The sequence below is a fragment of the Chiloscyllium plagiosum genome, unplaced genomic scaffold (genome assembly GCF_037043375.1).
Source record: "Chiloscyllium plagiosum isolate Xiang-an unplaced genomic scaffold, Cpla_swu_hap1 HiC_scaffold_33, whole genome shotgun sequence".
Taxonomy (NCBI): Eukaryota; Metazoa; Chordata; class Chondrichthyes; order Orectolobiformes; family Hemiscylliidae; genus Chiloscyllium; species Chiloscyllium plagiosum.
The window spans coordinates 8,855,777-8,879,752 of NW_028270171.1; the positions used below are offsets into that span (position 1 = coordinate 8,855,777).

The following is a 23,976-nucleotide window of genomic DNA, read 5'->3' on the forward strand; positions in this document are numbered from 1 at the left end:
CTGGTCAGGGTGCGCTTTGACCTTCTCCCGGCGGACGGGGCCGGTGATGGAGGGCGGTGCCGTTGACCTGCTTCCGGCGGATGTGCCCCCGGGGGGCAGGCAGCGGGAGGGTGTCATGGCAGCAGGCGCCGCGAGCGAGAAGCTGAGTGTCGCTGAGATTTTCAGCACCATGAGCTACGGACCGGCCCCCGAGACCCCCAAGAACGCCCAGGTACGAGACGGTGGGGGGGATCTGGCCTCCTGTCGGCTTTGTTGTCGCAAATTCTGGTGAACTTTGCCCGTGCAAAGAGGGAGGGGGAGAACAGCTGTCACGTGCAGGGCGTCTGTCAAATTCAAAACTCTTCTCCTCCAAAGGCGGCGAAGGGTTTGCAGACCCCGCTCTGCCGATGCTTTGTTGGCTCTCCCTTTGTTCTGAGTGTCGTTGATTTTTGCCGCAAAAACGATGGCAGCCTGGTCCAGTTGAGGTGAATGGAAGGGTCTCGCTGCCCTTGTGGAGGAATGGTGTGGAGGTGCCAGTGTTGGGCAAAGGTTTAAACAAAATTCACTCAACACCAAGGTTATTTGGGAATACAAGCCTTTCAGAGCGCTGCTCCTTCGGCAGGTAGCTAGCGGGGCAGGATCATAGGGCACAGAGTTTATTGTAACTGAGGAGAAAGTGAGCCCTGGAGATCAGAGTCGAAACGTGTGGTGCTGGAAAAGCATAGCAGGTCAGGCAGCATCTGAGGAGCAGAAGTGTCGACGTTTGGGGCTTTCTGTCCCACCAGCTACCTGACGAAGCAGTACTCCGAAAGGCTTGTACTTCCAAATAAGTCTGTTGGACTATAACCTGGTGTTGTGATTTTCAACCTTGTAGGGAAAGACTTTGTGCGGCATCTTTTCCAACCCCTGGGGGCATCCTAAAACTCTTCTCTAGCAACAACGTATGGTCACTGTTGTAATTTCGTATTTGCGGCATTTAGTTGAGCACAGTAAAAGCTTCCTGCCAACAGCAATGTGATAATGAATATAATCTGTTTTCTGTGATGTGGGTCGATTGACAAATATTTGACCAGGACGTTAATCAAACTCTCTCGTCCACGTCTCTGAAATAGTGCTGTGAGATGCCTTAAGTTCACCTGAGGGGGAGAATGGGGTCTTGGTTTAATGTGTCATCTGAAAGGTGGCCCCTCTGATAACACAATGCTCCCTAATTGTAGTGTCTCCCAAGGCACCTGTGTTCTGGTACAGGAGTATTGCATGAGTGATAATTTCCGTCTTGGAGACAAGTGTTATCAACTGAACGATGACCCACCAAGAAATTTAAGTTCCTTTAATTCTGGCCTCTTATATATTCTTAGATCTATCTGCCATGTTGTTCATGTCTTTACATGCAAAGGTGCTGACCTCTGCTTTTAGTTTTCTAATTGGGTGTTGACATTTCAGAAGCTTCATAAATACATGTAGTTGTAATGCTGTTGACTAACTAGGGAAGTATTCTGTGAGCACAAGGTGCAATGTTAGACAATCTTTGAAAATACCTTTTTCACAATTCACTCATGATTAAAAAGAATCAGTTTGAAAGGATGGTGAAAGACTCAACTAGTTCATCATTTACACTCTTGAATTCTATTTTTCAGTATTACTGTATCCATTGAAGTTAAGTTAATTTTGGATCCATATACATTCCCAGAGCTGATCTGAATGAAGCCGAGCATAGAATGCACTCTGCCTTGACTTATCAGCCTTTGGTTGTATAATTAGTTAATAAATCACAAGACTGAGAGAACTAAGATTACTTGCTACTCAAGGTAGTTAATTTGTGTGCTCAGTGGAATTTTGATCATACTAGAGTTATACAAATATATGGAAGCATTTCATAGGGACGAAGTGATCAGAGTTTTGTTTCAGAGACTATTTGCTGAGTATATCCAGCTGGAACCCTGACCTGCTACTCCAGGAATAGGAGATTGAGTACATGAGGTAGATATGGAAGTGTTACAGTTCAATCAGGGAGTCTATAGGAGTGCTTTTTACACACGTACTTTGACCAGAGAGGATTGGTTAGCTCGGTTGGCTGGATAGCTGGTTTTCAGTGTAGTGATGCCAACAGTGTGGATTCATTTTGTGTTCTAGCTGAGGTATCTTTTCAACTTCTCCCCTCACTGGAGGTGTGTTCACCCTCAGATTAAATCACCACCAATTATCTTTTTCTAATGAGAGAGTCGCCCTATGGTCCTGAAGCACTTTTGTGATTATCAAGTCTGCACTGCCACTCAGTGGCTGACTTGACCTCAGCTTCACTTTCCAGCCTTTTCCCCTTGGTTTCCTGACATATTTTAATCAGTCAGTCTCAGCCTTGAATATACTTAATGACCTAGCCTCAACAACGTTCTGTGCGAAAGAATTCCATACATGCAACGCCCTCAGAAAACAATTCCTCCTCATCTCTGTTGTAAATGGGTGATCTTGGATGCATATTTCCCCATTGTTTCCCTTTTCATATAGTCTCAACCAATCTCTCCTCATCTACTCTGTCAAAGATCCCAATAATCTTTTATGTTTCAATAAAGTGACCTCTCATTCCTCTAAACTCCAGTAAGTTTGAACCCATTTCTCATCAGAAGAAAATCCCTCTGTACCTTCTCTGGACTGTCTCCAGTTCCAGTCTAAAATGGTTCGGTGTTCCAAACATAATCTGACTATTGCGAGATTGTATTGCTCCATTTCCTTTAAAATAAAGATCAACACTTCCCTAGTGCTTGTGTAACTTTGTGCATGAAGCAAAGCTAGCATCAAGTCCCTAAATGTCTATGTATTACAGCTTTCTGCAGTTGTTCCCTATTTAAGTAATCTTCCGGTCAGTGATTAACCGCACCACGTGATATTGCATTCTTTCAAGTTCTTGCCCACCTACTTAACCTGTCTAGAACCCTCTGTAGACTGTCAAGCTCACTATTTGCCTTCCCAGCTAATGTATCCCTTTACGCAGTTTGCCTGTGGCACAGATAGTAACCTTGAGATCATTACCTTAGAGATCCTGCATTTTTAGTTTAGCTCTTGACTGTACAAAATATTTCAGCAGAATCTCCTTTCTAGTCCTATAAATGTCAAATATACCAATTTAGACAATGACAAGTAGACCCTTGCCTTCCGTCTCAAAGTTCCTCTCCAGCCCCTGGTATCCATAATCATGGCTCCAGGCAGATAACAGCCTTTGAAACTGGTGCTCATTTCTGTAAAGAATGATACCTACCCTAATTATGCTGCCCCTTCACAACTGATACATCACTGCTGTCTCTGTGTCTCTCTATGGTGTCCAGCAGCTGATCTACTATCTGAATCTTATATTATTTAAATTATTAATTTTATAACACTTGTAACCTTGCTCTTTATGGCTGAAGAATTCCCACTGTTTACATTTTAGTGTAATCTTTTCCTTTTTTAATGCAGTGGGATCAATCTTTAAGAAAAAGAGGAAAAAATGATACGTACTAAACACAACTTAAACATTTCTTACTTTTAAAAACTGGAACTATTCATCAACCATCAGCTTTGTTTAGGCAAAACTAAGCATCTCTTCCTTTTGTTCAAATATTCTTCTTGAGACGCTGAACTCCGGAATTCTATTGTAAGTTGCACTAAGTTGGCCACTATGCATCCAATATAAAGGACATATCTGAGTTAGTTCATAAGGATCCTATTTCAACCAGTTCTTAATGAGGCTTCTTTTTCAATGTACTCCTTGAAAATAAACCTGCTCAAAGCTCCCAGTCATGAAATTTTAAACAGATTTCATTTTATGCCAACTACAAATTACAATCAAAATAAAGTAAATTAGACACTTTCTTATCCAGCAAGTGCACACACTCAGTTCAAAGTTTTGTACTCACGCCAACTGGCAGACCTAGAATCTCTCTCTCATTATTGATGTGTACTTAGAGGATTTGCAGGATTGAAATTTAACTTGTTTCATCATGTTTCTCGATTCTTGGGGTGTCACTCAAATGCTGAGCTTCTGCTTCAGAGGCAGGGATGCTGATCACTGAGCAAACTATATATAAAGAGTAAAATAAACATTGTTTCCTCTCCCGATTTGTAATTATTCACTGATGCTCAGTTTGGGTTCTCTCAGGACTACTTGATCTCTGACCTTATTACAGCATGGACCAAAGAACTGAACTTCTGAGGTGATGATGACTGCCCTTGTCAACAAAGTGGGTGTAGTATCAAGAAGTCCAAGCAGAACTGGAACCAATGAAAATTGTGGGAAAAGCTAATTGCTGCCTGGAGTCATACCTGGCCCAAAGGAAGATGGTTGTGTGTGTTGGAGGTCAATCATCTCAGTCCCATCACTCCTTTGCAGGAGTACCTCAATGTCATGTCCTAGCCCCAACCACCTTTAGTTGCTTCATCACACTCCTTCCCTGTGTCATCAGGTCAAAGTGGGGGTATTCCCTGGTGAGTGAACTGAATACATTTGACGACTACACCCGTCGGTATCCTATGCAACAAAACCTTCATTGATCCAGGCTTGGGGTGATGAGTGGCACGAACAACTCATTCTCCACATTTGCCATGCAATTACAATCTCAGACAAGAGAATCTGACATTTTATGGCATTAACCATCTGTGAATACACCATTATTGACAACCTGGGGTAACCACTAGCCAAACTGAACTGGGCCAGTCATATAAATTCTGTGGCTGCAAGAACAGGTCGAACTCTGGGAATTCCACAATGTGTAACTCATCTCCTGACTCTCCAAGGCCTGTCTCCCATCTTCAAGGTACAAGTCAGAAGTATAATGGAATACTCCCCCCTTGCCTGGATGAATACAGCTACAACAACACTCAAGAAGCTTAACACTATCCAAGACAAATATCCTGCTTGATTGGCACATCATTCACCACTTTCAACATTCACTCCCTCCACCGCCAATACACCGTGTCAGTAGTGTACACAATTTGCAAGATGCATTGCCAGACCTCACCAAGGCTCCTTCAATAGAACTTTCCAAATCCATAACCATCGCCATCTAGAATGACAAGGGCAGCAAATGTAGAGGAACACCACTACTGGTAGGTTCCACTTTTTGTACCATTCTGATTGGAATTGTATTGCTGTTTCTTCTGCCCCTTGCAGTGTCAGAATCCTGAAACTCCCTCCCCAATAGGACAGTACCTCACACAGATTGCAGTGGTTTAAGGAGGCAGCTGACTACCACTTTCCAAGACCATTAGGAATGGGCAATAAGTGCAAGCCATGTTCTCATGAACAAACAAAATTGCATTTAGAATTTTGCTTTCAGTGATTTAAAGCTATGCCTGTACGCTGTATATTTGTCTGTTTATGCAAAGGCACATTGTAGAAGTAGGCCATTCAACCTATTGACTTGCTTTGCCGATCAATGAAATCATGGTTGTTCAATGTCTTTTCAGACACTATCGCCATATCCTTTGTCATTGGTATTTAGCAATCTGTCAAGCTCTGCTTTACGCATACTCTGTGTCTGAGCTTCCACAGCCCTTTATATAAATCACGTCTATTGTATTATACCTTTCTTTTTGTACCTTTAGAATTACTTTTGCAACTATTGTCATGATTCAGTCATGGTTTTGTGACAGTAGGTAATGCCTAGAATTAGTGATGTTTGTGTTATTTTGTGTAAGTTGTAAAATACCTGTTCAGTCCTCCCACCACTGATGGTGCAGTGGCATAAGGCATCCAGCTCCACTTGCCATTTTGGCTTGTTGCACCAATCACAGCTAGAAGCTTTATTGCCACTCTGTGTCCTGAGGAATTTACCTGTTTGAGGTCTTGCAATGCATTCTGCAGAAATGTCAGTCTTGCCTCTTGACATCCCTGTTTAAAAATGCAGCGAGCAGCACCACTCACTAAGAATTTAGTGGCGTCAGCTTCAGTTAACCAGCAGAAAATAATTCTGGTCATCTAATTTTGCAAAGCTTCAAACCAAAGAACCAATACGAAAGGCGGCAATTGTCTTTTCTGCTTGTGCCGCATCTTTGAGAGCTATCCGAGCTCCATCCCATAATATATTTTGACTCTCTCAGCTCTGCAAATTGCTCATTTTCAAAGATGTGCCCAGATTATTTTGAAAGTTTGATTCCATCACTTGCTCATTAACATGGTAAGTTTTGGATCTTCATCTGCCTTTGTGTAAAAATAATATTTCTCATTTCCCTCTTGTTCACTTGCCAATTATTTTGAAACTGAGCTAGTGTCCCTACTAGAACCTGGGTTCAAGTCCCACCTGCTGCAGAGGCGTATAATGACATCTCTGAATAGGTTGATTAGAAAATACCTGTGACCTTTGGTTGCTGACTGTACTTTCTCTTATCAAAATCCCTGATAATTTTGCACATGATATCTTCCCTTAATGTTCTCTGTTCTAAGGAGTCCATTTATAAATTCTCAATTTTCCCACTTAACTTGTGACCTTGCTGGGAGTTCAGCATTGACACTTGTTCTTCCAAATATACAATCTATAGATTGTAAAAATACATTTCTGTGCAGTGTATTTTTCCTTGCATTCGCTTTCCATAAAGGGCTTTAAAGACCAAGTTTTAAGTCAAAAAGAATTGGAACTGAACAGTACTCAGCCACACTTATTACCTGCAGACCTGGCTCTTTCCTACTGACTGCTTTCTAACCTTTAGTCCACAAACCTAAGGTCACTTAAACTCTTGCCTGTATTCTCACTTGTACCAAGTCCTTTAAGTGGCTTAGTGTCAAACTTTGTTAACACTAAGGTATCTTGGAAAGTTTTATTGTTCAAAGGTGCTACAAGGATACAAAATGTTATGGCATGACACTCTAGTCTGTCTTCTGCTGGGCTATCATTGTAACCGTGTGACTGATTTGTTATATTTTCAATTAAATTGAATTTTAGACGTTTGCAACAATTTGACATCTGCAAATCCTCACAGCAACTTTTTAGATGTACATTTTACTTTACTTTCAGATTTGGAGCTACAAGTATTATCAATTCCAGCCTGATTTGACGATTTCAACTTCCTTAGCTCCAATAGTTATTTATACTTCAAACGGAGATTATCATCTGAAAAGCTTTGTTCTTGAGATCAAGAAAGGGATCAACAACTTTCTTAAAAAAAATAATCAGCTTTTAAAATACATTCTCAGGATGAGGGCATTGCTGGATAGGCCAGTATTTATTGCCCATCCTTAATTACCCAGATGGCGGTTAAGAGTCAACCACATTACTATGCATCAGGAATCACATGTAGTCCAGACTGGGTAAGGATAACATGTTCTTTTCCTAAAGGACATTAGTGAACTTCAGATAGTCAGTCAGTTGTAGGAAAAACAATGGATTTGTGGTCATCGTTGGATCCTTAATTCCAGATTTTTATTGAATTCAAATTCTACCGTCTGCCATGGTGGGATTTGAATCTAGGTCCCAGAACATTTTGTGAACAGTTTGATATTTTGACGCGTTGTCAGTGAGGACAGTGCATTTTTAAATGTGTGAAAAATTCTTCCTTTTTACAGGACTAAGGAAGGCAAATTGACCATTTGACTCACTCTGTTAGGGTTGAAGTGATAAAGGAGTATAAAATGAACAGCAGGCCATCTAATATTTGTGAAATGTCATATTCTTTTGTGGTAGTGATGTATTACCATTCACTCAATTTGTGATGTTGTGGCAGTGTAAAGTTTTTTTTTCCATTGTCTGCACTGGTGCTCTGCATAATGATGTTAGAGGCTCCAATATTCTTTGTCACCTGGCTGATCAGAGATTTCTCCAACTGGTGTGCGTTGCAAAGAATTGCAGGTTGGTACATCAACTACTTGGTTGTATTACAAACGCATCTTCCTTGGCCAAGTGATCCTGGAATGCAGTTTGAACTCGGGGCTTGCAGTCTCAATGCTACTCCCTGCCCCACAAGAACTTCAGATTGTCTTGTATCTAAGGATAAAATTTGGGTTGAGATCCCATCTGCAGTGGTTTTCCTTTTAAAGGGCTGTTGGCCACTCTTAGAATTGATGTCAGAATTTTTTGTTACTGGTGAAGACTTGGGCATCTACAAGCTGATTTTTGTTTTAACTGCAGAATCTGATTCCGATCTAATCAATGTGGGACTGATCATGCCAGCTCACTGGAGTCACTCATTAAGCAAATAGATCCTGTGACCAGATGGAAAACCTTATTGGGCGAGCATACAAGTGATCTGTTAATTTTTCTTGTCTCTCCATTCAGCTCCAGGTCTAAGTGCAGGTTTTTTGGGTTTGGAGGGGTCAAATAATTAACACAACATGTGGAGAAACAATCACCTTTTGAAGGCTGTGTAGTTGGCCTCTGATGATTAAACCTTTGAAAAAGACTTGTTCATGGGCTGTGGAGTTTGCTGGCAGGGTCAGCATTTGTCCACAATCTCCTGGAATGTGCCTTTTGTCTGGAAAAAGATGCAGTGGTTTTTGGCGCGGTTCATCCTGGTGAGAACTCCGTGCTCTATGGGCTGTTCCCCATGCCATACACAGAGACAAACATTAAACTGTTCCTGGAAGATCATCATCTCGGTAAAAGATGCTCTTTGATCTGCCTGAAACTTGTTGGTCTTCCAGTTGAAAGAGTTAACCCTGACCGAGTGTTGAGGACTGGCACGTTCCAATGTCCAGGACCACATGCTGAGGGACGCACTAAAGCCTGGGGCAGCTCCCACCGAGACACAGTGGGGAAAGGCCACCATCTGAGGTCATTCTGCCAAAGCTCAGCAGGGATGCATTCAGTTATGGAATCTTCTGATGCCTCAGATACAGTTAAGTGGTTGTTAGAAACCAAACTTAATTAAGAAATGCCTTTAGATTATTTGTAACTATTGAGAAAGTCAAATCCCAGTGTTTGTTTTCTTCTTATGCAAAAACTGTATAGAAATGAACTGATTCAGTAACTGTTTCCTTTTCCTATTACTACTAAAGTATATATTTGCAAAAAACAGGTCAGTTGCCCATCACTAATTGCCCTTGAAATAAGGATAGTTAAGAGTCAGACATGTTACATGTCAGCTCGACCATGTAGGGTGGCAGATTTCCTTCCCTAAAAGATGTTAGTAAACCAGATGGGTTTTTTAAAAGCAAAATGCGATGATAGTTTTGTAGTCACCATTCCTGAAGTTAGCTTTCAATTCAATGTTTATTAATTTAGTTTAAAGTCCATCAACAGCCTTGGTGGGATTTGAACCCAAGTTCCCAGAACATTAGCCTGGGCTTTTTAATTTGAAATTTGCCACTCTTAATTGGTTCTCCAAGTGCACAGGTTTTTGTGTTTCATCACATCTTGAATTTTCCTCCATGTGGGATGAGAAACCTAGCAGAGTTGTCCGTTGTGTTTTTAAAAAAAATCCTAAATCTTGTTCCTGATTTATAGAGCTGTAATATTGACTTCACAAATCACTCATGATGCAATACTGTAAATACATTATTTAAGGTTTTTGGATGAGATGGTAAAGCAAAGCTCCAGATTGCCCCTGTAATGGATACATAAGCTCCCATGGATATAGCTAATGTCCTGACCTATATTTAGATTTTATACATTCAAGTAACTTTACTTATTCAAGGCTGAGTTAAGCAACTTGTTGGTCTATCAGGGAGTCTGGTTTTATGAGAAACAGTCAAGTGGGATCAAGGCCATAATCATGAGCTATGATCTTATTGAATAGCAGAGCAGGTTCAAGGGGCTGAAGGGCTACCTCCTGTCTCTTCTTTAATGTTCCTGTTCTCCAGCTGCTATCACAGAAAATAAATTATTCGGCAATTTGTATTCGTAGGAGCTTAGTGTAGAAAATTTACTACTTTGTTGCTTACTTAACTGTAAAGCATTTTGCAACATCCCAGCGTCATGAAAGGTGTTATATAAATGCAAATCTCTTTAACAACAATTGTCCTAACTCTGGCCTCATAATTAAGCAATTCCTCAGTTTATCTAATTACCCACAGTGTGAAGGCAACATTTGATGTGGCTTTCAGAAAGGAGTCAATTAAGACAAGACAAGACAAGACGTGAGTTCTGATCTCTGGTTAGTGCTGAGTTGACTGATCTCCCTGTGAGGTAAAGAGTCAAATAAAAGCAGCCTTTAGCCATAAAGAGGTGAATCTCAACTTGCTTTCCACCCCGATCATCATTTGGTGTTTCTTGCTAACAATTTGGGGCATGCTTAGATTTGTTTGTCAAAATATTAACTTTGTCAAGGATAGTTGAAGGCCCCAAAAATATAGACGGCTTAGAGGGATTTCAGGAGAATTCTTTTCACCCAGAGATTGGTATGTACCTGGAACTCACTGTCTGAAAGAGTGGTAGAGGCAGGAACCATTCCAACATTTAAGTAATGTTTAGATGCACACGCGAAACAATGTAGCATACAAGGCTACGGGGCAGATCCTGGGAAATAAGTAACGGATGGCCAGTGTGAACATGATGGGCCAAAGAGCTGCTTGTTGTGTTGTAAAACCTGTCTTTAAGTGTTGGTGTCGAAGGATCAGGAGAGTAGCTCAATGAAGGGATGGAAAACATCTTTTTATTAAATACAGTTTTTTTGCATCAGGCCTGGCTGGATTATCACACACGATGCTTCGGTCATTTCATTGGAGGCAAATGGGTGAAGCCTGAAAACCGTAAGTTCTCCACATCAAAAAACCCTGCTACAGGTAAGAAGCACTTCTTTTCTCCAAATAGAAGCATACCACAACTTCCCATCTGCATCTTCATCTCTTGTCATTGGAGATTATGAAAACATTCAGTCTTATTTGCTGATTCCCCCTTTCTTCAACCAGTTACTACCTTTTTAAAAAAAAAAAAAATTTCTTCAAGGGGATATAGCTGGAAAAACCAGCATTTCTTATTAGAACTAAGAACAGTACAACACAGGAACTGGCCCTTCGGCCCTCCAAGCCTGCATTGATTCAGATCCTCTATGTAAACCTGCCGCCTATTTTCTATGGATCTGTATCCCTCTGCTCCCTGCCCATTCCTGTATCTGTCTACATACATCTTAAATGATGTTATTGCTCCCACCCCTACAACCTCCGCTGGCAATGAATTCCAGGCACCCACCACCCTCTGCATGAAGACTTTTCCGTTTGGCGGCACGGTGGCACAGTGGTTAGCACTGCTGCCCCACAGCGCCAGAGACCCGGGTTCAATTCCCGCCTCAGGCGACTGACTGTGTGGAGTTTGCACATTCTCCCCGTGTCTGCGTGGGTTTCCTCCGGGTGCTCCGGTTTCCTCCCACAGTCCAAAGATGTGCAGGTCAGGTGAATTGGCCATGCTAAATTGCCCATAGTGTTAGGTAAGGGGTAAAGGTAGGGGTATGGGTGGGTTGCGCTTCGGCGGGGCGGTGTGGACTTGTTGGGCCGAAGGGCCTGTTTCCACACTGTAAGTAATCTAATCTAATCTAATCTAATCTCCCCAAAACTTTTCCCTTCTCACTTTGAACTTGTGTCCCCTAGTAATTGAGTCCCTCACTCTTGGGGGGGAAAAAGTTTCTTGCTATCCACCCTGTCTACACCTGTCATGATTTTGTAGACCTCAATCAGCTCACTTTCCCCCCCCCCCCCCCCCCCCCCCCCAAAATCTCTTTCTTTCCAATGGAAATAATCCTAATCTACTCAACCTCTCCTCATAGCTAGCATCCTCCATACCAGGCAACATCCTTGTGAACCCCCTCTGCGCCCTCTCCAAAGTATCCACATCCTTTTGGTAATATGACGACCAGAACTGTACGCAGTATTCCAAATGTGGCTGAACCAAAGTTTTATACAACTGTAATATGGCCTGCCAACTGTTGTACTCAATACCCCCTCTGATGAAGGAAAGCATGCCATATGCTGCCTTGACCACTCTACTGATATGCGTTGCCACCTTCAGGGAACAATGGACTTGAACACCCAGATCTCTCTGTCCATCAGTTCTCCACAGGACTTTTTCATTTACTGTATAGTTTGCTCTGGAATTGAATCTTCCAAAATGCATCACCTCCCATTTGTCCAGATTGAACTCCATCTGCCATTTCTGTGCCCAACTCTCCAATCTATCAATGTTCTGTTGTATTATCTGACAGTCCCCTTCAATATCTGCTACTCCACCAATCCTAGTATCCCTAAATTGCCCTGGAACTAAGTGGCTTGAGGGCGATGACCAGTCAACTGTATTGCTGTGATTGTCTGAAATCACATGTAGGCTAGAACAGGTAAAGATGGCAGATTGCATTCCCTTAAGGACGTTAGTGAACCCGTTGGGGTTTCATAACAATCTGATAGTTAGTCACCATTTCTGAGACGAGCTGCAGTACCTGATTTATTTAACTTGCATCAGCTGCTGTGGCAGAGTTTAAATCTGTGTCCACTGAGCATAAGCCTGGGTTTGCCTCTAGATTACTAGTCCAGTACTAAGCACTACAACACTCCTTCCCTCTGCCTTAGGCAGGCAATAAGGTGATGGTACAGTGAGGCTTCACTGGGTACAGGGTAATGGTATTTCTTTGCCACTCAACACTTTATATGTTCCTGGAACTTACACCCTTCAGGTCTTGTGCATAGCTCGTGCTTCAGTATGTGCACTTGGTGAACAAAGCAATTTTTTCCTATTTGGCATTGTTTCACTTAAATGTGATTTTGTATACATTTGTATTGACACATAATACACAGTTAAATCTCCATACCAGCTCCCTTACTTGGATAGTTGATAAAGAGAGTAGTGGAATCCTGTCTTGTACTGAAAAGCCAGTTTGAGTTATAGTATTAGCTCCCATATATATTTTGAGTAGCCTGTGGTTGCTTTCCTGAGATTGTAATAGACAGTTTGGAATGCAATAATTTGTGCTACATTTCTTGGAGAAGGAGGAAAATGGCTCATTTCCGAGTCGGAAGTTTGAGAGGTCAAGTCTGTCATTCCTGGACTTGAGCACGTAGTTAGATTAACACTTCAGTGCTGTGCAGAGGGAGTGCAGTGTTGTCATGCCAGTGCTGTGTTTCTAACATAATAAATCAGATATAAATGTATGTCTGAAAGCTTCAGTGATAGGTGAATGGAACAGTGTAAATTAGGATATGGACATGTTTTAATTAAGTCATATTTGTACAGCGTGGACGACAGAATGACATTTATGGGGAACGTCAGAAGAGTTGAATCTGGAGGCAACAAAAACATAGATATGGATTTCAGCAGCAGAACTTAGTCATCAAACTCCCACAATGTGGAAATAGGCTATTTAGCCCATCGAGTCCGTAGAGACCCTTTGAAGAGCATCCCACTCTATCCCATAACCTGCCATTTACAATGGCTAATCCACCTAACCTGCATATCCCTGCACATTATGGGTCTACCTTAGTTGCACATCTTTGGACTGTGGGAGGAAACTGGAACACCCAGAAGAAATCTACACAGACACAGGGAGAACATGGAAACTTCACACAGTCACCTGAGGGTGGACTGGAACCCAGGTCCCTGGCATTGTGAGGCAGCAGTGTTAACCATTGAGCCCCCATGCTACCAACAATGGGATGAAATACAGGAGTAGATGTTCACTGCAGTTCTTTCATGAGCCATGTATCTTGTGATTAAGGGAGTATTTTAAAGGAATTAGTAGGGTACTTAGGGGAAAAAACACTTTATTTTGCTTGTGGCAGAGTCTAAGATAAGATGATAATGACAAAATGTGGTGGATGTGTAGAGCTCTCCTAAAAAATGCAGAAGCTGCTGGATAAATTAACCATCCTAAATCTGTGATAGACAGATATTTGCTAGCTGTGTGTCTGACAGAATGAGGGACCGAGGCAAGTAGATGGAGTTGCAAAGTGGCTGAAGCTTTGACAAAAATAAAGCATGATTGCATCGACTGGTGGAATAGTCCGCAGGGGCTGGCCACCTCCTGTAACTGTGCTCCTATCCAACCAAGGCATCAAACTTTCATTGAAAATATTTTATTCTTTCAAGGGGAATCTTTGGCCGACACTGTTGAAGGTGAGGAAGCAGATATAGAGCTGGCGGTGAAAGTTGCAAAGAGAGCTTTTGAGTCCTGGAGTAAGCTGCCTTGTCACGTGCGAGCAAGATATCTGTACAGGTATGATGCGCAGTGTCATGTTCCAGAAAGTAACTAAGTCACAGTGTGGGATGTGGGTTTGAATTACTTCCCCAGGCTATGGCATTGCAAATTACCCTTTGTTCGCGCAGAGGTGCTGTTTAAAATAAATTCAGGCAGTCTCATGTTGGCCTTTAGATCACAGCACAATGAACATTTAGCCCTAAATTTTGCAGAATCTGGGAACTGAGTCAGCAGCAGCAGCAATGACTCCATTCAGGCCCAATTGTTATCAAAATTTTAATTTGGTTACAAAAGCAACAAATTCTGGAAACACTAAACTGGTCAGGCAGCGTCAGTGAAGAGAAAAACCGTTTGCATTTCAGGTCAATGATCTTTCATCAGACCCGTGACCTTGATGAATGTGACAGCCCTGCTGAAAGATCATTGACTTGAAGGATTTACTGCCCTTCCCTGTCACCCCATGTTGACTGGCCTGCTGTTTATTTTAGCATTTTTAGCTTTTCTTGCATCTACAGTATTTTGCTTTTATACCAGTTTTGTCCAGGTTCTGCTTATTGTGCAAAGGATATTTTTTCAACTTTCAGCTTTGCTAAGCACTGTCTTGGTCACTTGTCTACCTAATTAGTGTCTCTGCACTGTTCTCATTAGCAGGCTCTTCAGAGATTTATTTTATTGGACATATAGGAAGAAAAGTTGTGTTTAAAATGTTTCAGTGCTCAACCATTTTACAAAATCTCATTAAAATAATTGGCTTTCAGTTCTGGGCAGATAATGAATCTCAAATCAATCTAGGTCATTCAGTAGAGGTATCAGCTCTCGGGTGATGAAGTCGTTGGTTGTTTATAAGAAACATAGAAGCAGGAGGAGGCCATTCAGCCTTTGAATCTTGACATAATCAGCAATTGAGGGACGTCCAGTTGTGCTGCGGAGCCAGTTATTCATTATACTAAATTATTGGGCTGATGGCAGTATCACAGATGCCATTAACAACTACAGTAAACTTGTACAGTATTGCAAATGTTAGGCACGTGCTGATCAGAGTTCCAACTGTTACATCCATTGATTTCCAGTCTTAATATGTGAAATGAGGCTGCAGTGTGCATAGAACTATGGAAATATTTGGCTTCCACCATTTGAGGTTATTAATGGTAAGTAATAGCCATAGCAGTCATTCAAATTTCCTTCTAGATTATAATGCATTTTTTGAATGGGTTTGGCTGGAGCCATTCTTGTATGCTACTATTAAGTTATTTTTTAAAATCCTCTCAGCACTGTGCATGTCATAACTTGCAAACTGTTATGTGAGTGGTTCAGGAACATATATTTTGGAATGCTGCAGACTATGGTGTGGTGTTCTGTTTTTGCAGTGTTGCCAGAAATGTTCAGAAGCACCAGAGACTATTGAGCGTGCTGGAGAGCTTAGACAACGGAAAGCCAATCCGTGAATCACGAGACTGTGATGTCCCGTTGGTAGTGCGACACTTCTATCACCATGCTGGCTGGGCACAGCTCATGGATGTTGAAATGAAGAACTGGAAGCCAGTAGGTCAGTATGAGTTCATCAGCAGACACACAAGCCACTTTGACAACAGATCTGCAAAAGCATGGTACTGAGGATGCCAGAAATCTGATGTGAGAGAAATGCATGAAGTGGCCGACAGGTGTGGCAGCAACTGTTGAGGGGGACACAAAGTTAATGTTTCAGCTCAGTGACCTTTCTTCAAAGCTGTTCCACCGACGTCATTTCAGAACACTGTTTGTTGTTTGAACAGACCTCTCTGTGGGTAGCACACTTGTTGCTGAGTCAGAAGCTTCAGGATTCGAGGCCCATTCCGTATTGTTGACCACCTAACCCAGGACGGAATGCAGCATTGAGCGAGTGCTGCACTCAGAGGTGACATAGTCACAGAGGTGTACAGCACAGGAACAGACCCTTTGGTCCAACTAATCCACACTAACCAGATATCCTAAATTAATCTAGTCCTATTTGCCCCATATCCCTCTAAACCCTTCCTATTCGTATACCCATCCAGATGCCTTTCTAATGTTGTAATTGTACCAGCTCCCTCCACTCCCTCTGGCAGCTCATTCCACACACGCACCACCCTCTGCGTGAAAAAGTTGCCCCTTAGCTCCCTTTTTAAATCTTTCCCTTCTAACCTTAAACCTATTCCCTCTGGTTTTGAGCTGCCCTACCCTGGGAAAAAAAGACCTTGATTATTCACCGTATCTATGCTCCTCATAATTTTATAAATCTCTCAAAGGTCATCCCTTGGCCTCTGACACTCCAGGGAAAATAGTCCCAACCTATTCAGCCTCTCCCTATACCTCACACCCTCTTTTCGAAACACTTTCTAGATGAGATGGTAAATTGAGACCACCCATACCAAATGCTTAAAATAGCTTGTGACATTATTTTTAAGAAGGACAGTGGCGTTACCCTCTATGTCCTAATCAATATTTATCTCTCTCCCTACATTATTAAAGCAATTTACTTGATCACAATGCTAATTATGAGAGTTTACTGTGCATTGCTTGATTGTAACATTTCCTACATTGGAATAGTGACTACATTTTTAAAAAAAGTTTTATTGTCTATAATGTGCCTTTAGCATCACAAGGTCAGGAAAGATTCTGAAAGAAGTCTAATTGGAATGAATCGTTTATCAAGCTCTCAGCTAGGCAGAAGACCATTTCATTGTGGAGAGTCATTCAGTACTTTATAATGCACACGATGCCTGTGTTTCCAAGGCACCTCCTTTTAATTGTTCTCTCTCAATCTGTACAAATGATACCCGGCACTGGGCCCTGACCTCTATGGAGATTTCCTAAATACCTTTTGTGCCATGTGTCATTATTCTATCCTACCACTAGGTGGAGGTAACAGACTGTGTTTAAATAAAAAACAGGAGGGTATAGTACAGTATTTTTGAGTCCGAGATCTCAAGCTTCAGAACTCAGTTTTAGTGAGGTCATTAAGTGAGATTAGTACAAACTCCCACCCAAAGCCCTTTTCAGATTTCCACATCACATCCATGAAATGCTGTTTATTTCTTGGTGTACTGCAGTGTATTGTAAACTGGTGTGCAAAATGAGATTGCACAAAAGGCACTGAATGTTGGAACACATGTTAAAGGCTTGAAAGGGGGAAAGACTTGGTAGTATTTTTGCTGCAAATGGCAGAGCCAAAACAGTTGGCATTCGATTCGATTCCCGACAGTGTGGAAACAGGCCCTTCGGCCCAACCAGTCCACACCGACCCTCCAAAGAGCAACCCATCCAGACCCATTTCCCTCTGACTAATGCACCTAACACTGTGGGCAATTTAGCATGGCCAATTCACCTAACCTGCACATCTTTGGACTGTGGGAGAAAACCGGAGCACCCGGAGGAAACCCACGCAGACACGGGGAGAACATGCAAACTCCACACAGAAGTCGCCCGAGGCTGGAATCGAACCTGGGACTCTGGTGCTGTGAGGCAGCAGTGCTAACCACTGAGCCACCGTGCCACCCATTGTGATGTGGTTGTTTCAGCAGAGGAGGAGACAGAGTCCTCAGGGCACTGCCTGACTAGCAAATTACTACCAACAGTATTTTTGTTGGTTTAGTTCTGTCAAATGTCCTCCTCCTACCTCCGTTTGAAGGCAGAGAGTTGTGTTCGAGTGGACTGTCACATACCAGTGATCCAACAATGCACCACATTCAAGTAGCCACAACTCATTGGAGCAGCAGTAGGCAATTCGGCCCATTTAATCGGCTCCACCATTCAATGAGTTGGTTGATCTGATAATCCTCAATTCCATTCTTCTGCCTCATCCCCAATAGACCATAAGATGAAGGAATAGCAGTAGGACTTACAAATGCCTGAGGTGTGTAGGGTTTGTTGTCAAACTCTTTGATCATGAAAGAAAAGCACCAAAGCTAAGCTGGGTTGTGTCATGTGACCACCCTCAACCAAACCTGACCTTTCACTTTCCACAAAGGCATCAGTAGTACAAACCCCTGCAACATGGACTTAGTTAGAGTCAAACTCTCATTACATCATATTCAGCAAAGACTCACAGAGCAGCCACTGCATGGGGTTTAGATACAGAATAAAGTTCCCTCCATGCTGTTCTCATCAAACACTCCCAGGGAAAGTACAACATGAGCTGAATACATAGCGTTCTGTCATCTCCTAGCTTAGACTCCGATAAAGTTACCCTAGACAAAGTATGATTTAGAAATACCAGTAATCTCCTTTTATACTGCTCCATTTAGGACTCCTAGATCAGCAGCAACAAGTGATACACACAATTAACTTGACCTCATCAAGCCTACTTGGATCATGCATAGTTTTGTACATTCCACCTAACCTTGGAGGAGCTTGCCTGTTCTACCAGTGCTATCCATGCCATTTTCCACACCATGCTCCCTTATGGCACCTTCATGGTGCTGGAAAAATGAGTATCAAATTCAGTTGAGTAAGTGTATCTACAAGGAGGTGGGATATCTTAAAACTGAGCATTTTAAGAACATAAGTAGCATTCATCACCTAAAACTAGTTTAGATGAGAGGATTATTACAGACAGCAGAGATGCTGTATTCTTTTTGTAAAATCCTCTCTGCCAACTATCTCCCATTTGTGTAATCTTAAATCAATTGCTTTTGCAGTAGATAGTTTTTCACCTTTGACGAAGGTTTATATGCTATGCAAAAATGTCATGGTTCTGCACAGTGAAGGTTGCAAAATCTTTGAATGTCCTGTCCTGTTATGTTTTGTTACACCGTTTAATGACAAACCTTTTCCTTCCTCTTTATTCAGGTGTTGTTGCAGCGATTGTTCCGTGGAACTTCCCTTTGATGTTGCTGACATGGAAAATTTGTCCAGCTCTCGCTATGGGTGAGACATGACACCTTAAAGGCATCTCTAGCTAGCAGCGATCATAATATAATCAGAATTACATCCCGTTTGGAAGGGAGAAAAGGGGTCTATGATTAAAAATTAAACTTAAAAAGTCAACAATTTGGGCATGAAAGCTGAGCTGGCTGAAGTGAAGTGTGATTTGAGACAAAGAGATCAGTAGAGAATCTGTGGCACACATTTTAAGGGATATTTCAGAATAAGTACCTTCCTAGTATAAAACATTCACCCATCATCTGTGAGGATCTAAAGTTAATGAGAGCATCAAACTTAAAGAAAAAGTATATCATTGTGTGAAGGGAGTGTCCGGTCAGATGACAGGTCAGAACACGAAGAGCAGAGAAGGACTAAAAGGACAAATGAATTAAAGCATGAGAGAAAGCTAGAAATGTGAAAACAGTAAGTAAGAGTTTCTACTAGTATCTAAAAGGGAAGAGAGTAGAGTGAGTGTTGGCCTTCAACAGAAGTTGGTAAGGAAATGGCAGATGAAATGAACAAATATTTTCCCTCTCTGTTCATATTAAAGCATGGAAAAGCATCCCAATGAAACCCATATATCAAAAGGTTGGTGGAAGAGGGGACCTTGTTGAAATCATCACGAGGGAAGCAATACAGAGCAAACTAAAGGAGCTAAGGTTGATAACTCTCTGGTTCCTGATGGATTCCATCTTGTGGTTTTGAGAGATGTGGCTAATGAGGTAGTGGATGTATTAGTGGTAATTTTCCTAAATTCACTAATTATGGAAAGTTCCATGAAACTTGAAAATAGCAAATGTTACCTGTTTATGGAAGCAAAGAGGGAGCAAGGTGGGTATAGCCCAGTTAGCTCAAGGCCTATCATGGGGAGGGTGTGATAATGGCCACTTGGAAATAATCAAAGTAACCTGGAAGAGTCAACATGGTTTTGTGAAAGGAAAATCATGTTTAACCAATTTATTGGATTTCTTTGAAAGGTTAAAATGTGCTGTGGGTAAAGGGGATCCCATTGTCGGACTGCACTAGGATTTTCAGAACGTATTTGACAAAGTTCCACATATAAAGTTATTGCGCAAAGTAGGATCTCTTGGGTTCAGGGGTAAACATGTTAGCATATTCTCTATTTTCTTTCAACTTGGCTGGTTGAAAGAAAATAGAGAATATGCATAGAGTCGTAGAGATGTACAGCATGGAAACAGACCCTTCGGTCCAACCCGTCCATGCCGACCGGATATCCCAACCCAATCTAGTCCCACCTGGTAGCACCCGACCCATATCCCTCCAAACCCTTCTATTCATATACCCATCCAGACGCCTTTTAAATGTTACTTCCTCTGGCAGTTCATTACGTACAAGTACCACCCTCTGAGTGAAAAAGTTGCCCCTTGGGTCTCTTTTATATCTTTCCCTTCTCACCCTAAACCTATGTCCTCCAGTTCTGGACTCTCCCACCCCAGGGAAAAGATCTTGTCTATTTATCCTTTCCATGCTCCTCATGACTTTATAAACCTCTGTAAGGTCACCCCTCAGCCTCTGATGCTCCAGGGAAAATCGCCCTAGCCTATTCTCAACCTCTCCCTGTAGCTCAAATCCTCCAACCCTGGCAACATCCTTGTAAATCTTTCCTGAACTCGTTCACTCCAATAGGAAGGAGACCAGAGTTGCATGCAATATTCCAAAAGTGGCCCAACTAAAGTCAATGATCCTGTGCAGCCACAACATGACCGCCCAACTCCTGTACCCAATACTCTGACCAATAAAAGAAAGCATACCAAGCATCGCCTTCACTATCCTATCTACCTGCAACTCCACTTTCAAGGAGCTATGAACCTGCACTCCAAGGTCTCTCTGTTCAGCAACACTCCCTAGGACTTAGCAGGATTTATACACTTAATGTTAAGATTTGCTTTCCCAGAATGCAATACCTCACATTTATCTAAATTAAACTCCATCAGCTACTTCTCAGCCCATTGGCCCATGCATAAATGGGTCTTTTTCAGATTGGCAGGATATGATGAGTGGGGTCCCACAGATGTCTGTGTTGGGCTCTCAACCTTTAATAATTTATTTTGATAATTTGGATGTAGGGCTTGAGGACATGATTGCTAAATTTTCAGATGACGCCAAGACAGGTTGGAAAATATATTGAATATGACACTACAAGTATGTAGACCAGTTAGACTCATTTTATGTCAGTGGGCAAAAATCTGGCAGGTGGAATATAATGGAGAGCGAAGTGAAGTTGTTCATGTTGATAGGAAGAATAAAAGAATAGCATTGTTTAAATGGTGAGGAATTAGAGAATTCTGAGGGACGGAGGATCCAGGTTTTTGACTGCTTAAGTGACAAAAGTTAATACACTAGTGCGGCAAGTGATAAAGAAGGCCAATGGATTTCTATCCTTTATGACTAGAGTAACTGAATATAAGAGTTACTTATATAGGGCGTTGATGAGACCACATCTTGGTCACTTTGCATAAGGAAGGGTGTAAAGACATGATCTTCTGATGCTGCTTGGCTTGCTGCTTTCTTCCAGCCACCTGCTTGTCTACCTTGGATTCCAGCATCTGCATTTTTTTTTGTTTCTGTATAGATTGATTACCAGATTGATTCCTGGAATGAGCAGATTGTCGTGTACGAAAAGATTGGGCCTATTTTCATTTAGTTCAGAACAGTGAGAGATGACATTATTGAATTATGTAGGATTCTGAGCGGTCTTGACAAGATGAATGTGCAAAGGACTTTTGGATCAGTCCAGAATTTTGTCATCCTTTTAGAGTAGAGATGAGGGCATTTTTTTGATGTAATGTGACTTTGAAACTATGCCTCAGAATGAAGCACAAGTGCTCTTATTGAATATTTTAAGGTAGATATTGATAAGTTCTTAAATGGAAACAGAAGTTGCTGGAAAAACTCAGCAGACCTGGCAGCATCGGTAGAGAGAGATCAGAGCTAATGTTCTGGGTTGTGACCCTTCCTTGGAACGTTAACTCTGATTTCTCTCCATCGATGCTGCCAGACCTGCTGAACATTTCCAGCAATTTCTCCCTTTTTGTTTCCAATTTACAACATCTACTTTTTTTTTTAATGTAGGTAAAGTTCTTGTTAGTAAGGGAGTCTGAGGCAATGAGGATGAATGAGAACCAAGAGGCCTATTCCATTTGTGTGTTCCACCACTTTGCTAAGGACTGAGAGTAGACAAGAGCAGTAATTGACTCGGTTGAATTTGTCCGACGTTTTGTAGACAAGGCATAGCTGGGCAATTTTTCACATTGTTGGTTTATGTGATTGTTGTAACTGCACTGGAACAGTTTGATTAAGGGCCCAACTAGTTAGCGAGTTTTGAGAAGATTTGCAACTCGGGTTGAGGTTCGGGATGTACGTTTGCTTGCTGAGCTAGAAGGTTCGCTTTCAGACGTTTCATCACCATATTAAATAACAGTGATGAAGCACTGGTGGCATGGCCTACTTTCTATTTGTGTTTCAGTTTCCTTGGGTGAGTGATGTCATTTCCTGTGGTGGTGCCATTTCCTGTTCTTTTTCTCGGGGTGATAAATGGGATCTAAGTCTGTGATTGTTGATAGAGTTCTGGTTGGAATGCCAAGCTTCTAGGAATTCTCATGTGTGTTTCTGTTTGGCTTGTCCTAGGATGGATGTGTTGGCCCAGTCAAAGTGGTGTCCTTCCTCATCTGTATGTAAGGATACTAGTGAGAGTGGGTCATGTCTTTTTGTGGGGAGTTGATATTCGTGTATCCTGGTGGCTAGTTTTCTGTCTGTTTGTCCAATGTAGTGTTTGTTACAGTTCTTGCAAGGTATTTTGTAAATGACATTAGTTTTGTTGTCTGTATAGGGTCTTTCAAGTTCATTAGCTTGTGTGTTGGTGGGTTTGTGGGACACCATGATGCCAAGAGGTTTGAGTGGTCTGGCAGTCATTTCTGAGATGTCTTTGATGTAGGGGAAGAGTTGCTAGGGTTTATGGACGTGTTTTGTCACATTGTTGGGGTTAGTTCCTGAGAAATCGGCGGACTGTGTTCATTGGGTACCTGTCCTTTTTGAAAACACTGTCTAGGTGATTTTGTGGGTTGTGGGTGTTGGAATGGTTGCCTCTGCAGTTCTGTATTTGGTCCGTATATGTTGTTTTCCTAGAGACGCTAGTTTGAAGCTCCCCATTGGCTGTTTTCTCTACTGTGACATCTAGGTTTGGCAGTTTGTTGTTTTCCAATTAAAGAATTCCAGAAAATGAAACCAGATGGGACCGACACCCCACGGTTCTACGGACTATCAAAAATCCATAAACCAGGAGCCCCCCCTCAGACCCATAGTCTCACTACCCGGAACACCAACTTACAGACTGGCCAAAGAACAACACGCAAGACTGAAATACCTCGTAGAAGTATCACAGCACTCCATCCACTCCACCTAGGAATTCCTAAAAATCATCAAAAACACCAAAATAGAGGAAGACGAAACAATGATCTAATTCGACGTAACAGCACTGTTCACCTCCATCAACATCGACCTGGCAAAGGAAACACGTACCACACTTTTAGAGGAGACCATCACACACACACCCCAACTGCCATCAATCACATTACCAATGAAAACATCATGAAGCTAGAGGACCTGTGCCTCACCACCCACTTCACCCTCAATAACATAATCTACAAACAACCATCGGCACACCGATGGGATCTCCGCTATCAGAACTCGTAGCAGAAGCTGTAATGCAAAGGCTAGAACAAACAGCCCTACCAACCATAAAACCAAAAATCTGGGTCCACTACGTAGATGACACCTTTGTCATCACAAAACAAAACAAGATAGAAGAGATATTTAACATCACCAACACCCTCACAGGCATACAGTTCACCAAGGAGGAAGAAACCGACAACAAACTCACATTCCTGGACGTCACAGTCGAAAGAAAGGACAACTGAGAACTACAAACCTGCGTATACAGAAAACCGACAAACACTGACCAAATACTTAACTACACCAGCAACCACCCCAACACACACAAACAAAGCTGTATCAGAA

The 23,976-nt window shown here is 42.0% G+C and overlaps 1 protein-coding gene across 2 annotated transcripts in view; it reads left to right on the top strand.

The window, feature by feature from the left end:
- The first annotated feature begins 72 nt into the window (after positions 1 to 72).
- The window catches only part of aldh16a1 (aldehyde dehydrogenase 16 family, member A1), a 65,426-nt gene continuing 41,522 nt past the window's right edge, over positions 73 to 23,976 (top strand). The window contains exons 1-5 of one of the 2 annotated variants that reach the window (XM_087978259.1): positions 73 to 211; positions 10,561 to 10,663; positions 13,950 to 14,076; positions 15,426 to 15,604; positions 18,865 to 18,942. In XM_087978259.1, coding sequence (XP_087834385.1) covers positions 116 to 211; positions 10,561 to 10,663; positions 13,950 to 14,076; positions 15,426 to 15,604; positions 18,865 to 18,942 — 583 coding nt within the window. In that variant the 5' untranslated portion in view covers positions 73 to 115. The remainder of the gene's footprint in view (positions 212 to 10,560; positions 10,664 to 13,949; positions 14,077 to 15,425; positions 15,605 to 18,864; positions 18,943 to 23,976) is intronic. The other variant, XM_043679624.2, reaches the window with a different exon arrangement.